The sequence below is a fragment of the Osmerus mordax genome, chromosome 10, assembly GCF_038355195.1.
Source record: "Osmerus mordax isolate fOsmMor3 chromosome 10, fOsmMor3.pri, whole genome shotgun sequence".
Lineage (NCBI taxonomy): Eukaryota > Metazoa > Chordata > Actinopteri > Osmeriformes > Osmeridae > Osmerus > Osmerus mordax.
The window spans coordinates 2,620,370-2,634,665 of NC_090059.1; the positions used below are offsets into that span (position 1 = coordinate 2,620,370).

Sequence of the window (14,296 nt, forward strand, 5' to 3'; positions counted from 1 at the left end):
TATCTCACACATAGCCGTAGTCATCGTAATGATGGCATGACCTGGGCATCCAGAAAACACCTTGTTTTGTCGCCAGTAACAGTGGGATGTCATGTGGTCCTCCTGAGGCTCAGGAGGCGCTCCGCTCCGCTCTACACATAGTATAGACTGGCGGAGTGTTGGTGTTTTGGGGATTTAACTTGTTGCTCCTTGCCTCATGTCATGCATGCTGCAGTGAAGGCAGGGAGCGCTTCCCCATGTACATCCATTCCGCCAATGTTAAACCATTTGTCATGTGTATGAATAAATGGTGAAATCAATCACGTGAGTGTCTTGACTGAACTACTCAACTCTTGATTTGCCAACTGTGCACCCCGCGAGATGCAAAGTTATTTATGCATTTAGCAGATAGCAAAACATATGAAGGATGTTAACTTTTACAATGCAAATTTTTTTCAATCAATAATTTGCAGTGGCTCGATCGGGCCAGTGAGTTGGTAGTTTAACTGTCCCGACGTTACTTTTTACTTGCCCCGGGCCATTGTTATTGTCGAGCCCTGGAGTAGATAGTGTGTAGTCAGGTTGAATAGATGTTCAGGGTCACGAGAAAGTGGTCTGTGGCAATATTAAAACATGATCCTCCGACCTTTGAAGCAGGGAGACACGATTGAGACCTAAGCCTGGTGTTGTGCCGTCATTTATTGTCAGAGGTCTGTTTTCTCTCCCAATCTGCAGATCAATAATACTTATACATTTAGTCACTTATAAAAATACAGAACTGAACTTAAGTCTCCGTTAATGAAGACGAACAAGATACTTTCTTCATCAAAGGTGAGTTCTCTGCTGGGGATCATGCTGGACAGCTTGGAGAAGGAGGCTGAGAGTAGCTGATGGCCATCATGGACAACCCATCTCATCCCCACAGTGATGATGCAATGGAGAACCCGCAGCAACCAAAATAATTAGAGGGCTCAGTACAATCCATTAGCTAGTAAGATAAATGAAGATATCAATTTTATGAATACAATGAAATAAACACGATGGAGATGGTGTATTGCAAACAAACGTTATTAAAAGAAAGCAATTATAATTCGTACAATATAGGGGCCCTGTATATCCACAATTCGAATTGTGGATATCCAAAATGCAATTGTTGATATCAACCATTTGAATTGTTGATATCAACAATTCATTGGTTAAATGATAAAACGGCTTGCCATATGCTTTGGCCAACCATGGTATGTGTGTTTGCATCCGCTGTGCATGTGATGGCCATGCATTGGCTTAGCCAATAGCATTGCAGAAGGAAAGAACGAGAGGCAATGACATGGAAGCGATAGATAGTTGTGTTCGTACAGTGTAGAAACCACCAGATAGAAGTTCTGGGAAATGCATGGAGTTGCCTTAATTTATTTAGAGAGTGAATAAACTCGTGAAACAGATAAGTATCGTAATATAATCCATTGATTTCAAGAATGTAACTGTATTCCAAATACCAACTATTTAAATTGTAACTAACGGAATACAGTTACTTATAATTTGTATTCTGAATACGTATTTGTATTCTGAAACGCCGGTAGCTACATGTATTCCGTTACTCCCCAACACTGTCTACGGTACAGTTAACAGACGTAAGGGTTTGGTCAGAAGCCCAGAAATACAAACGATAATCTCTGCTGTATCACAATCGATCACAAAACTAGGAAAATATATACATCTTTTGGGTAGTTTTAAAGTTATACACAGGTCCGACCTGGCAATAATGAAAATAGGCGCTGGGCTACTTCGATTTTCACCCACGACTACAGCCAAGTCAGTAACTTATTTTATTTGTTGTAATTCCAAATGACCGCTGAATTTCTTCTACCTCAGGGTCCTGCTTTTAGTCCACAAAATCACAAACCATAATTTACCACATGTATGAAGTATTCTGTTTTTAGTTACGTGGATCTCAGCTTTTATATATATATATATTTCCTCACCATGGAGATTAAGGGAATATTTTAATGAAATGAGTTATATATCTCTAGGCTCAAGGAAAAGTCCACACCCCAACTTCAGTCACCTAATTACTACACGCCTGACGTTAATCACATCAATCACACAACCAATCCCCATCTGCTAATGAAAGCACACACCTAGGACCAGTCAGAGGTCAAATACAACATGCTCTACTTGTTACTCATGTTTCTACGTTTACACTCCAACCCCGTCTCCTCCTCACCTGTCCAGGTTCTCTTTCTGCTGTCCAGGCACTTTCTTACCAGTCTTCTGCTAGGGTCATTCAATCATTGAACTGAATTTAATCATACATTGTTATTCCATCAAATGAAACTACAAAACATATTCAGTTGTTGCTGTCATCTTTGAATTTGTGAACTTTTGGTTTGTTAGTGATCCATCTCACACCTGCTCAACATACATACAGACACACTAGACCTCATACAACTGCAACCTTTATATTGCTGCCAGCTATGATGTATAAGTACATTTCTGCTTCTCACCTCTGACAGATAGGAGTCTTCCAATTTGAATATCTGTCCAGAGAAAACCTCAAAGCCAACTCTAATTCTATTTGTATTTTGCTTGATCCATAACTTGATTTTCTCTAATGTGGTTTGTTAAAGAAGATGAGAAATACTTTTGTGTTTGCAGCGGTTACTGTTGTAATGCTTTGGGAGAAAGAACATTTGTGGGATTTAAAAAAAGATTTTGCTGTCCTACAAGCACTATTGGCAGTTTTTCTTTACACTTTCCGGATGTCAAATGGAAGACGAAGGAGCTTGACTGCATGTTTCTGACCGTTCTTGTAGTCGCCCTATTCATAAAGATCCCTTCCACGTAGAGCTACCACAAGGAGCGCCTCGACCTCTCTCTTTCCCTCCTTCTCCTGCATGACTTCCATCAACTTCACCTCTACAACCCAGGGCTGTCGCCAATCTAGGTTCCTTCCGCGCTCCGCACAGAGCCATTAATCAACCTGCCTTGCTTCCCAGGGAGGATTCTGGGGCGCTGGTAATGACCTTGGGTCCTGGCTGTGCCCAGCTCTGCTGCGTCAGCCAGCGTCAGGCTGAATTGGAACAAATGTAAGATCTCCCAGATGAGGGACATCATGCACGGCCCATTAGTGGGAAGGTATAGGGAGGCTGCTAGCTCAATGCTAACCACTAACACTAAACCAGTGTGTAACCCTGAACTACCGGTATGAATACAAACGCTTCAGCACATATTCTATGAAAAGGATTTGTTGTTTTTTTTAACACAGAACTTCACGGGGCGACCACAGAGAGTATGGATCGGATGTGAGAGGGGTTTAAAGGTTTACAGGACACGCAGGCATCCTGCGCCAGCAGCCCGACTTGTCAAAAGATATATAGAGAGACTTACAGCAAGAGAAGGCCCTGATTGCACACAATTCAGCATCAATCAATCTAACTTTTGCTTTGAGTGAGACTAATAAGTATCATTTGAAATGTGTCTCCATAGTAACTGTAAATATCAAAACATTCTGCCGAACAACACATGCCACGATCCCAAACCTTTGCTCAACAGTTATGGCTCGGTGTTGAGGTTTTAGCTTCTCTAAGAGATAAAAATTACATAAATAGTAGGTGATTATGCCAGCGTTAATCCTCTTAAAAAGATACGCTAGCCACAACAATATTATCACATTTGGGAATAGACATCGTGTTAGTGAGCATGAACGGGCGGGCGTGTGAAATGCCACATCTCACATGTTCCAAGCATTTGGAAAAGCCTTTCACATTCTTGTGATGTATGGAGGCCAAGTCCATAATTAAATAGAAAATATTTACTTCAATCTGTGGTTTCAAAGCAGTAAAATGCACGTCTGTGCTTTCCCAAAGTCTGCCAGTTTGTTCATCTGTGGTTAAGAGGTTGTGTGTGTGGGGGTGTTTGTGTGCTTGAGTGTCTGTGTGTATGTTCAGGAAAAAGAGAGGGAGAGATTTAGAGTAAGAAAGGGGAGAGAGAGGGAGAGAGTGGGAGAGCCAGTGAGAGAGGGGGAGAGCGGGAGAGACAGGGAGAGAGAGGGATAGACAGTGAGAGGGAGAAAGTGTGGGAGTTCTATAGAGAGAGGGAGAGAAATAGAGTGGCAGAGGGAGAGAAGTGTGCATGTTTGTGTGTGTTCATGTGTATATCCCTTGTGCTGCCTTCGGGTCACATGACCCAAAGGTTCATAACGAACCATCGTTGTGTTTACCCAATTTTACCCAATACAAAAACAAATATTTTTATTTTATTTTAACCTTCGCAATGTGGGGGGTCTGAGACAGCCCAACGGTTAAAAGAAAATGTTTCACTTTGTTTTTGTATGCGGTAAAGTTGTCGCAATACGACGGTGGGCCACAATGACTGATGGGTCAGAATGACCCGAAGATAACACAAGGGTTAAGTATACAGTGCGTGCCACTCTGGTTGTCACGGAGCCACTGTTAATATCTCACCCAAGCTCTAAATCTGTCCTGATACCATCAGATTTACACAGCCTCTCTTTCTCACACACAAACACACTTTAGTTTGCGCCCCTGCTGAAACTTGACATGCAGACCGTCATGTTTACCAAGCTGGACCATGAACCATTAGTTAATGTAAATTAACTAATGTCCAAGACCGCAGACCTTGGCCTCTCGCTCGCACACACGCACTCTTTCTTTCTCTCTCTCTCTCCCGCACCGTCGCGCTCTCTGCGCATAGCGGTGTAAAATGAACGACAACAATAAACACATGCTGAGTTCTGATCAAGAGTTTTGTGCAAGCAATTTAAGGTCGCGATTCTTGTCACAAATATGGCAGGCTTCATTCTGTGATTGAAACAAATATTATTAACATTAATTGAAGTTTTACAGTATAGAACCGACATTGAACGCTCCGAGTGAGCTGTGCTGTGGTAAACATGGAGATGTAGCCTCAAGTTGCTAGTTGTTGAATGGTAAGCAAACTCTAGCTTACATAGCTTACACACTACTTTAGCTGTAGGCTCAACAAGTTTACCATCAACTGACCAAAATCCGAAATATTTCCAGACATCACTCTTTAGATTTTTTGGGGTTACAATCACTTTCTCTGCTGCGGTCAAGCTGGGTTCTGCATTTTCTGCCATCTTCCACGCAAGTCAGCTATCAGCAGTGACGCTGAGGCGCGCGCCCACCCGCAAATCAGACAGACGCGCCGCTGCTGCCGCGGTTGTTTTTTTGTTTTGTTTTTAAACTTTTTTTTTACATTTGAATATTAATTTTCACATTTGAATTTCAGTTTTTAACCACTATTCGAATATATATTCGAATATAGAATATTCGTTGACAGCCCTACTGTCGCGGGAACTGAAAATGGCAAATTGCGCTTTTCGGTGTCATGCATATGCATTCACGGGTGGGTCAAGGGGAAAGTGGGAGTTTACCATAAAGAGATGGGAGGGGATGCGTAAAGTGCGCATAATTATGTATTCCACGGTAGGTACAAAAACCGCCCGTGAAAGCACGCCTCTATTTTGCAGTGAAAATCTCTACACCTGTTAAAAGCAGGTGTAAACCAGGATGAACATATGTCTCCTGGTGAAATGGCAGCAGTAACCTGTTAGAAAAGTTAAAGATGTAACTGTTATCCTGTATAAGAATGATTCTGTGTTCAGTATTCCTTGGGTGCAAAGAGAGGCTTACCCCCAAATCTGAGTAAAATCTGGGTAAACATACAGGACCCTTATCTTGGAGCTGAGGACTAAGAACGGAGTTTTGGTTGTTTTAAGGAGATACTGTGTGACAAGGACTAGGTGGAGACGCAAGGTCTGGTGACCATTTGCTTGGCACCTATATGTGAAGGAGCTTTTACGACATCAGGACCGGAGATTCTGTTGTTGTGTTTCAATCAGGGTTGATGTCATAAACACGCACACACGAAAACACGCATGCACACACGCACGCCAGGTCTATGCAGGGGAGCTAATGAAAGAAGAGCCCTGGGACATTTGCATGCCTTTGTATTAGCCAATCATTGTCAAGAGCGGGTCTGTTTAAATAGGTTGCTAGCACAACATGCTAGCGGACAAACTTTGTAGCACAATGGCGTGTGATGTTTTGTCTCCTTGCGGGCCGGCCGCAAGCAATAAAGCTTTCTTAAACTTGTTCACCGACTGACTGTGCAATGCTTGATAGATAAATATTTCTGACATAACCCGAGCAAGACGAAGACATAGGCCAAAGGATTTTTGCCACAAGGATAACACTTTTTGAGTTGAGTGAACACAAAATCATTACGCGTTACAGATTTACAGATTAAGCAGCAATGCAATATTACAGTTACTGGAATTTGTAATTTCGGTCCAGATTGCATTTTTTTTTGTGTCGGTGTGGAATTCCGGCCTTGTATAATATTTAAATTAGCTGTTACCTCATGAACAAGCACATCAATTTCGTTATCATTAAATCTTTGTTGAAGATAGAAAGAGATAGAGACAGATAAAGAGAAGATAGAAGGATAGAGAGAGAGACAGAGAAAAAGAAGAGGAGAGAGATGAAAGAGAGTAAGAGTGAAAAAGAAAAAGAAAGACACACACCAGTGAAGAAAGAAGGGCAGGCAGTATGGGGGGTGGAATATCTAGCCTATCTATGTATACTTCTAAATACTACATAGATGTTTCTGATATCATCAGAACTCAGTTGGTTTTCTTCCTCCAGGGTACACTTTCTATTTAAGAAAGTCTCAGAGGGGGTGAGACAGGTTACTCTATACTAGGTAGAGAAGGTGAGACAGGTTACTGTACACCAGGGAGAGGGTGTTTGTGGAACAACACCAGTACAGCTGTTGCTATAGTGACTAATGCTTTTTTTTTTACCTGGGTCGTAAATGATAACGGAGGTCAGAATGGCATTTCTCTTTTTCTCTGTCTCTCCTTCTCTCTTTTCTTCTCCTCTCCCTCTCTCCCTCTGACAGAACAGTGCCTTTGGCTCCCAGGGAGAATACAAACAGATTGTCTCTCTTCCACGCAGGATGCAAGCAATCCATCAACCTAAATCCTCTCATTTCGTAGGAGGAAAGGACAGAAGAAGAGGAGGACAAGGAGGTGTGCGCCATGGAAACAAATGATAAGCTCAGTTGTCGGAGAACACAGCCACTTGATTCTGGGCGAGAGTTTTGAGGAGATACCAGGAGAAGGAGAGATGAGGAGGGTTAGGGTCTTGAGGAGATACCAGGAGAAGGAGCGATGAGGTGGCGAGGAGGTCACAACCTTCCTCCCAGAGGCCAGACATGTGGAGGGTCACCTCTTCTCTGGTCAGTCACACCAACCAACCAGACTTCCACTCTCCTCTGACTATCCCCAGGCTCTGACATCAAGTCAGTTGCCATGGAGCAAGAGGCAAAGCTGATCATGCAACAGCTAAACAGCAGCTGACCCCAAACCAGAAAGAAGCAAAAAGTAAAGAAACTTATATGAAACGGTATAAAAAAAGGAATGCCTACACATTGCACAGTGCACATACAGAGCTGGAGAACAGTGATTACGTTAATATCACACATTTTTCCAATCCTCTTTCACGGGGAACAACCCCAGTGGATCATGTCATAAGCGGCACATTGCTGATTAGGATTGTGTAAGCCTGTTGTCTACAGGAATATGGGTCATTCAGCAAGGCCTCTGCCTTGAGCCATATTGTCTTCCTCTCAGCAGGGCGTTCACACACACACACACCCAGACACACACACATGATGAAGAGAGTGACCGTTAAGGAGTCTTAACCATTGTGCTGACGGGCTACTTTGTGAACTCAGTGGCCCCTTGGAAACAGGAAGTAGAACATCCACTCCTCCAACAAAAGAAGCTAAAGACAGGGAGTGCAGGGAAGCCAGGCCTCTAACCAGCTCTGACAGAGGCTGGGAGACGGGGGCAGGACAGAGTGGCGCTGACACCCCCACACACACTGAACAAACACACAAGCGACTTGCACGCGCAATACGCATGTCTGCATGCAGAGACATGCATGCATGCCTGCACCAACACACACTCACACAGAGGAACTAGTCTAGAAGGAGACAGATAGAGATACATGCTTGACCTGACACATCTCTGCTCCTTCTTAGACTGACTCATACGAATCTGTCTACCTGTGTGATTTTCTGTGAGGAATCTTGCCTGTGGGATATAAAGTCTAAAAAGAAGACATTTAAGGGTAAACAGAGGTAGTTTTAGTGAAATGAAGATGCAGTATGACGTACAAGTAACCCACAAGAAAGTCAAAAGTGGAAGATATGACCCAATCAGCTGATGTGAAGCGAAACCGGCCTCAGGTAAAGACAGCGTCCTTGGTATGAAAACATCTTAACGTTCCTGTAAAAGGAAAGCGTGTTCTCTACCTATCCCTCACAGTGTTGGAAGTTACTGTGTGCCTGATGTCCTTTGCATTCTATCCCTCAGACATTTAGAAAACCTGACCTCAGTAGTAGACAGTACAAACATTAGCTGTGTTGTTGATTCCATCAGTGTGTGTGTATGTGGGTGTGTGTATATGTGTGCATGTGAGTGTGCGTGAGAAAGACAGAGAGATAAAGAAAGACATAAATGTGTTGTGGGCTGGTGTGGTATGTCAGTGTGTGCTTGCATGTGGTCACAATCATGCACGTGTGTGTGAATGTGTGTTGGTGTGTGTGTGTTTCCAGTGTGAGCTCATGCTGTCCTCCATCTGCTTGTGATGAAGACTGTTTCCTCTGTAGCTTAGCCAGTCGGCCAGTCTTCCTGTGCGAGGGGAAGTGTGGTCAGCACCTGTCTCTCCACAAAGACAACCCTAGATAAGATATCCTCACACACATCCTTGCAAACTGCAATTTCCCCACTGTGGGACACATAAAGGATTATCTTATCTTATCTTACAACCTCTTCTTCCTCCCTCCCTCTCCAGTCCTGTTCAGTCTCTCTCACTTAATTTCTCTCTCCCCCTCACTCCTCTGTCTCTCCTTTCTCGCTCTACATTTATCTCTCTCAGCCTCTCCCTCTTAGCCTCCAAACCAACAAAACAACTGTTGACTTGTTGAGGAATCTATAAAATGAAGGGAAAAGTCACTAGTGTGGGGGTTGTGAACTAATGTTTCGATCATGAGATCAGTTGTGTAAAACTTATACTAAGCACTGAGCATGAGGGCTAGCTAATCAACAGAAGAATTAATCTGCAGCTAAATATAGGCCTTGTGAGGCCTGGTAGTGTGCAGCCCACATTTAGAGTCTGTAGAGACTGAGGCAGAGGCACACACAGAGGCAGAGAAAAAGAGGCAGAGCCAGAGAGAGAGGCAGAGCAGTGAACAGGTTCAGCCTTACTGACCTCCACAAAAGTAAGAGTCCTTTTCTGCTCTAGGGAGAGAGAGGCAGACTGGAAAACACAATTCTGATCCAATCCATGCACAGTACAATAGTGAGTGTGTTGACTGTACAGTGTGTGTGTGTGTGTGTGTTAGGGCTAGTAAACCCTTCCTCTGCAGAGTGATTCCATTCCTACTTCAGTCCCTCCCTTCTACTTCACTCCATTTGTGAGGCGGTCTGTTCAGACAGATGCATGTAGGAATATGCCAGCACATTTCAACTCTACAGGTCAATGCACACACACACTGACTTTAGGCAAGATACTCTCTTCCTCTCTCTCTCTCTGTCTCTCTCTCTCCATCGGTGTCTCTCTCTCTATTTAAAATAGACTGTATTAGAAATGCTGAGCAGAAAAGCGTGTGCTGTACAGGAGGCAACGTGTGATAATGAATGTGACACTACCAAACAGTAGGGTGTCAAGGACACAGACCAATAAGAGTGTCTCCGTTTCTCACACATACACAAACATTACTTTTTTCGTTTACCAGAAGTATGTAATACTCCAGCAGGAAGTACAGGTGACTTAAGCAAACGTTGCTTGGCCGTAGAATGAGTTGAGGGCTCAGTTTGATACCTGGACACATGTGAGTTCACTGTGTGCTGGTGCTCAGATCCATAACAGCCTGTCAGGTGCTGGATGAGTCCGGCCGTCACATTGCTCTTGGGAGTGTCCTTGACCTGGTCCGTCCTCAGCTCGGCTGGAGGTGTGTTCCCCTAGCCCAGAGAGGGGCCCGCTTCTGGGGGTTCTCCTTTAGGAGTCCAGCCAGCAGGAAGGTGTGAAGTCGTAGTGCTTCTGCTTCACACACAGATCAGCACACATACACTCTGGCGGTGTGTTGCTCTTAAAAGGATGCTCACCACCTAAAGGAGTGAAGAGAGAGAGAGAGACATTTGACATTTAATTACCCAGTTATTAGCAGGAAGACTGAGAGCTAGAGAGGGGAGGAGAGGGAGGAGAGAGGGGGTTAGTCTTGTCCTCACTAATAGCGATGGCTGTGGGTGTAACAAGACCAGGCCCAGGCCCAGGGGTACAGGGCTACCCCCCTCCTCCCCCAACAGAGAGAGCAGCAGTCTCCAGGAGGACAGTGGGTCTCTCCACATGGGCACAGATCTGACGTTATTAGAGATTTACATCAAACATTTGATTAGACTATAAACACAGAGACATGGGGATATGAAAAGCAATTAAAAGCAGATTATGGAGACACCCTACAGTGACACAAGTACCGAGAGGTCATAAGAAATCTCCCTGGGAAGCACAAGAAGCAGCACACAGCGTTCCTTCATGCTACAGTACAACCTCCTGCTCTATACCTGTAAGTCTCAGCTCTGACAAACAGCAGTGTTAGCCATTTTATATGGGTACATATTGTTTTGTTGATATTGAAGAGGGGTGGGAGGAGGGGGTGGTAGAGGAGGAGGGGTGGGAGGAGGAGGTAGAGAAGGAGGGGAAGGAGCATGGGTGTGGGGTAAAGTAGGAGGAGGGGATATGAGAGGATAGTTGGAAGGAGGGGGGTAGAGGAGGATGGAGGGGGAGAGGAGGGAGGAAGGGATGGTATAGTAGGAGAGATGGGAGGGAGGAGGGGGTGGTAAAGGAGGAGGGGTGGGAGGAGGGTGGGGTGGGAGGAGAGTGTGGTAGAGAAGGGGGAGAAAGGCGAGGCGGTAAAGGAGGAGGAAGTGGAGGATGGCAGGGTAAAGAATGTGGGGTTGGGGGGGGAGAGAAGGGGTGGCAGAAAGGGGAGGGAGCAATGTATCTACCTGGAAACACTGTGCAACCACAGAACCTGAGAAACAGAGAGAGAGAGGGAGGGAGAGAGGGCAATTGTGCGTTGCTGAGCGGTTGCCATGGCAACGTTCTCATCTAGTCTAGCGGGAGGGGGAGGGGGCTGCCGTAGGGATGGTGGAGGGGGGGGTTCCTCATCAGCGCTGTTCCGTGTAATAATTGGACTTGTGTATCTGAGCCGTATGAACACCAGCGGTGAACACCCGCATCATGACACACCGGAACACAAGGTGGCATCCTTCAAGAACTCTATGGTAACAGCAGCTCTCTGTCCAACGCAAGAGCTGAAACCAGTATTTAACCAGACAGTATTTACATGACCCCATGACAGTCTACATAGGCTTTACAGTGTGATATAATATCATACTATAGGGGGACCACTAACAGGCCTGAGCACAGCCACAAGGGATTTAATAAGCTAGGAGTTTTAGTCCCACCCAAAAAATGTAAACAGTCATTCTGCCTCTCATCAATCCGCAAGCTCTTCTCCAACACAGCCAGCCTCCATGCTGCCTGAGCGAGCGGTCTGACCTTTCAAACGGCAGATGAAAGCAAGCGTCCAAACTCTCACAGCCAGAGCCCCCAGAAAAATCAGATTATGCTGCTGTTATGTGTGTGGAACAAGCTTACATCCAATTATAAGGGTCGCCAGACATGACTTTCAGCACTGTGAGTCAGACTATGAGTCTAATCTATAGACCGAGGTTGCAGTCCAACCAGAGGACACTATTTTCTCTCTTACAGTGTGTGTGTGTATGTGTGTGTGTTTAAGCATGTGTGTGTGTGTGAGGCCTGACCCAGAGGCCTGGTTGATGCAGAAGTTAGGAATGAACCTGAGAGATCTCCGTACAGCTGAACCAATTCTGATAGATGACGTCCCAACACAGAGCAGAGAAGGGTAGAGGGAGAGAATACGATCGAAGCTTTGCCAAAACATGGCAGTTTTACAAGTCGCATACTCAGTATAAAGTACATGCTGAGACTCCAGCCTGGGCAACACGTTTTTTAACCGACAGACAAATTGTTTGGGCTGTGCGGTGAAAAGGACGGGCCGAGAGGTGCTGACAGAATGTGCTTGCCTGGGCTATGAAGTGGTGCATGTATTAAAAGCCTCTCTCCGGAAATGCTCCAATTGGCAGGCTCAAAGTAGCTCCACCAGACCCAGACTCCCTCAAAAGAGAGGGGTGGGCTCAAACATGCAGTCACGCATTAATCAGATGAAAAGTACAAAATACCTCAGTGTACAACCTCAGTGTACAATCTTCGATACAATTATAAGATTGTACCGAAGATTAAGTGAAAATATATAAAAGTTGTTATTTGTGATGTATTCAGTATTACATTTACACTTACATCAGTGAAGCTGAATGAGGATAACCACTGTACAACTTCAATTAAATGTTAAAAAAGAGGCATAAATAAGCCCTCGGGTGAATGTCTTTCATCTACGCATCTGAACACCAACATTGAAAGTGTTCACACACACGCACAACACATAGATAGGATGGCCATTTAAACTGTGTGTGTATGTGTGTGTGGAACTGTTTGTTTGTGAGTTTCTGTATGTGTGTATGCATCACAATGCATGTGAGAGTACAGTCTATGTGTGTGTGTGTGTATGTGTGCTGGTTTGCAGGGATCCAGTGACGGACTCATCCCTCTGAGCCAATCCGGAGTGAGGGGATGAAGGAGAACAGTGTGACAAATATCCAACTGCAGATGGAAAAACCCATCTCTGACAGCACTTTAAATCAAACGTGTTCCTTCACAGACATGACCTCGCTAAGTTCAGCCCTGGTCCAGAACACCTTGATGAACACAGATCACACCACACACACAGCCCAGCCCTCAGAGCAGTGGTCAATCAGATTACAGCAACCCACACAGATATCCCCTCCTGCAACACAAATCCATTTCAAGAGATCAGCTGTGGGCGTTTCTCTGTCCATGGAGGTCATCTGGAACCAGCATCAGCTGGTGTGTGTCCAGACCTCAGTCCAAGCAGCCACGCGGCTCGCCTGTCAGCTCTGACACATCAGAGACACACACACACACACCACATACACGCACACACTCACACACACACATGCACAAACACACAAACCACACACAGACACAGACCCTTCTCCTGAGATTCAGTACATTTACATTACATTTACATTTAGTCATTTAGCAGACGCTCTTATCCAGAGCGACTTACAGTAAGTACAGGGACATTCCCCCGAGGCAAGTAGGGTGAAGTGCCTTGCCCAAGGACACAACGTCAGTTGGCATGACCGGGAATCGAACTGGCAACCTTCGGATTACTAGTCCGACTCCCTCACCGCTCAGCCACCTGACTCCAGTACCATCCTGTCTTTACTCACTCTTCATTATTGCCGTTATCTTAATGGAGCATCATGAGATATTGAAAGAGCAGATTTGGATGTGATGAGAGGTACAGCAGTGATACAGCAGAGCATTTTAGCCCCTGCCTTGTTGTAGGAGATAACAGTCTGATTTTGATGAACAGTGTTTACAGCTACAGGAGCAGCCTAGGGTAGGAAGCACTGGGAACACAATGATAATAAATAGCAGAGAAAAAAACCTTCACGCGTCAGCATTTTATGCATAATGAGGGGTAATTTGTCATAAACTATGTGCAACAAAAAAGAAGGTCTTAAAGGAAGGAAATAACGAGCGACAGCTTCCAGGATGCAGCTCCCTCCTCCCAGCCCTCCCTCTCAGTCGGCACCCAGGTCGAGCAGACCTGGCTGGCCCTCGACCACACAAGCATCTCATGATGTGTCACAGCACTCCCAAAAACAAGCATCTCATGATGTGTCACAGCACTCCCAAAAACAAGCATCTCATGATGTGTCACAGCACTCCCAAAAACAAGCATCTCATGATGTGTCACAGCACTCCCAAAAACAAGCATTTGCCGCTGTAATAAGAAAACCGAAATGTTCCAAGATGGCTGAACAGAGTTAGATCATTGAGATTGCTTGAGGTTGCTGATGAAGTTTGTTGCCATCAGACGGATGGGATACAGGTTACAGTATCTGTGACATTATTATCCTCAATGGGGCTAAATGAAAACGCTGGTTAGATGTGAAGAAAGGGGTCGTCCCTACCGATCGATAGGCAATAAAGAGGCAATGATCATTTGTCTGTGGAGTGGGGAACAGGAA

At 44.9% G+C, this 14,296-nt stretch overlaps 1 protein-coding gene across 2 annotated transcripts in view; it reads right to left on the bottom strand.

The window, feature by feature from the left end:
* The window catches only part of ptprea (protein tyrosine phosphatase receptor type Ea), a 57,699-nt gene that overhangs the window by 26,544 nt on the left and 16,859 nt on the right, over positions 1 to 14,296 (bottom strand). For both annotated transcript variants that reach the window (XM_067244765.1, XM_067244764.1), the window contains one exon: positions 9,915 to 10,201. In XM_067244765.1, coding sequence (XP_067100866.1) covers positions 9,915 to 9,924 — 10 coding nt within the window. In that variant the 5' untranslated portion in view covers positions 9,925 to 10,201. The remainder of the gene's footprint in view (positions 1 to 9,914; positions 10,202 to 14,296) is intronic.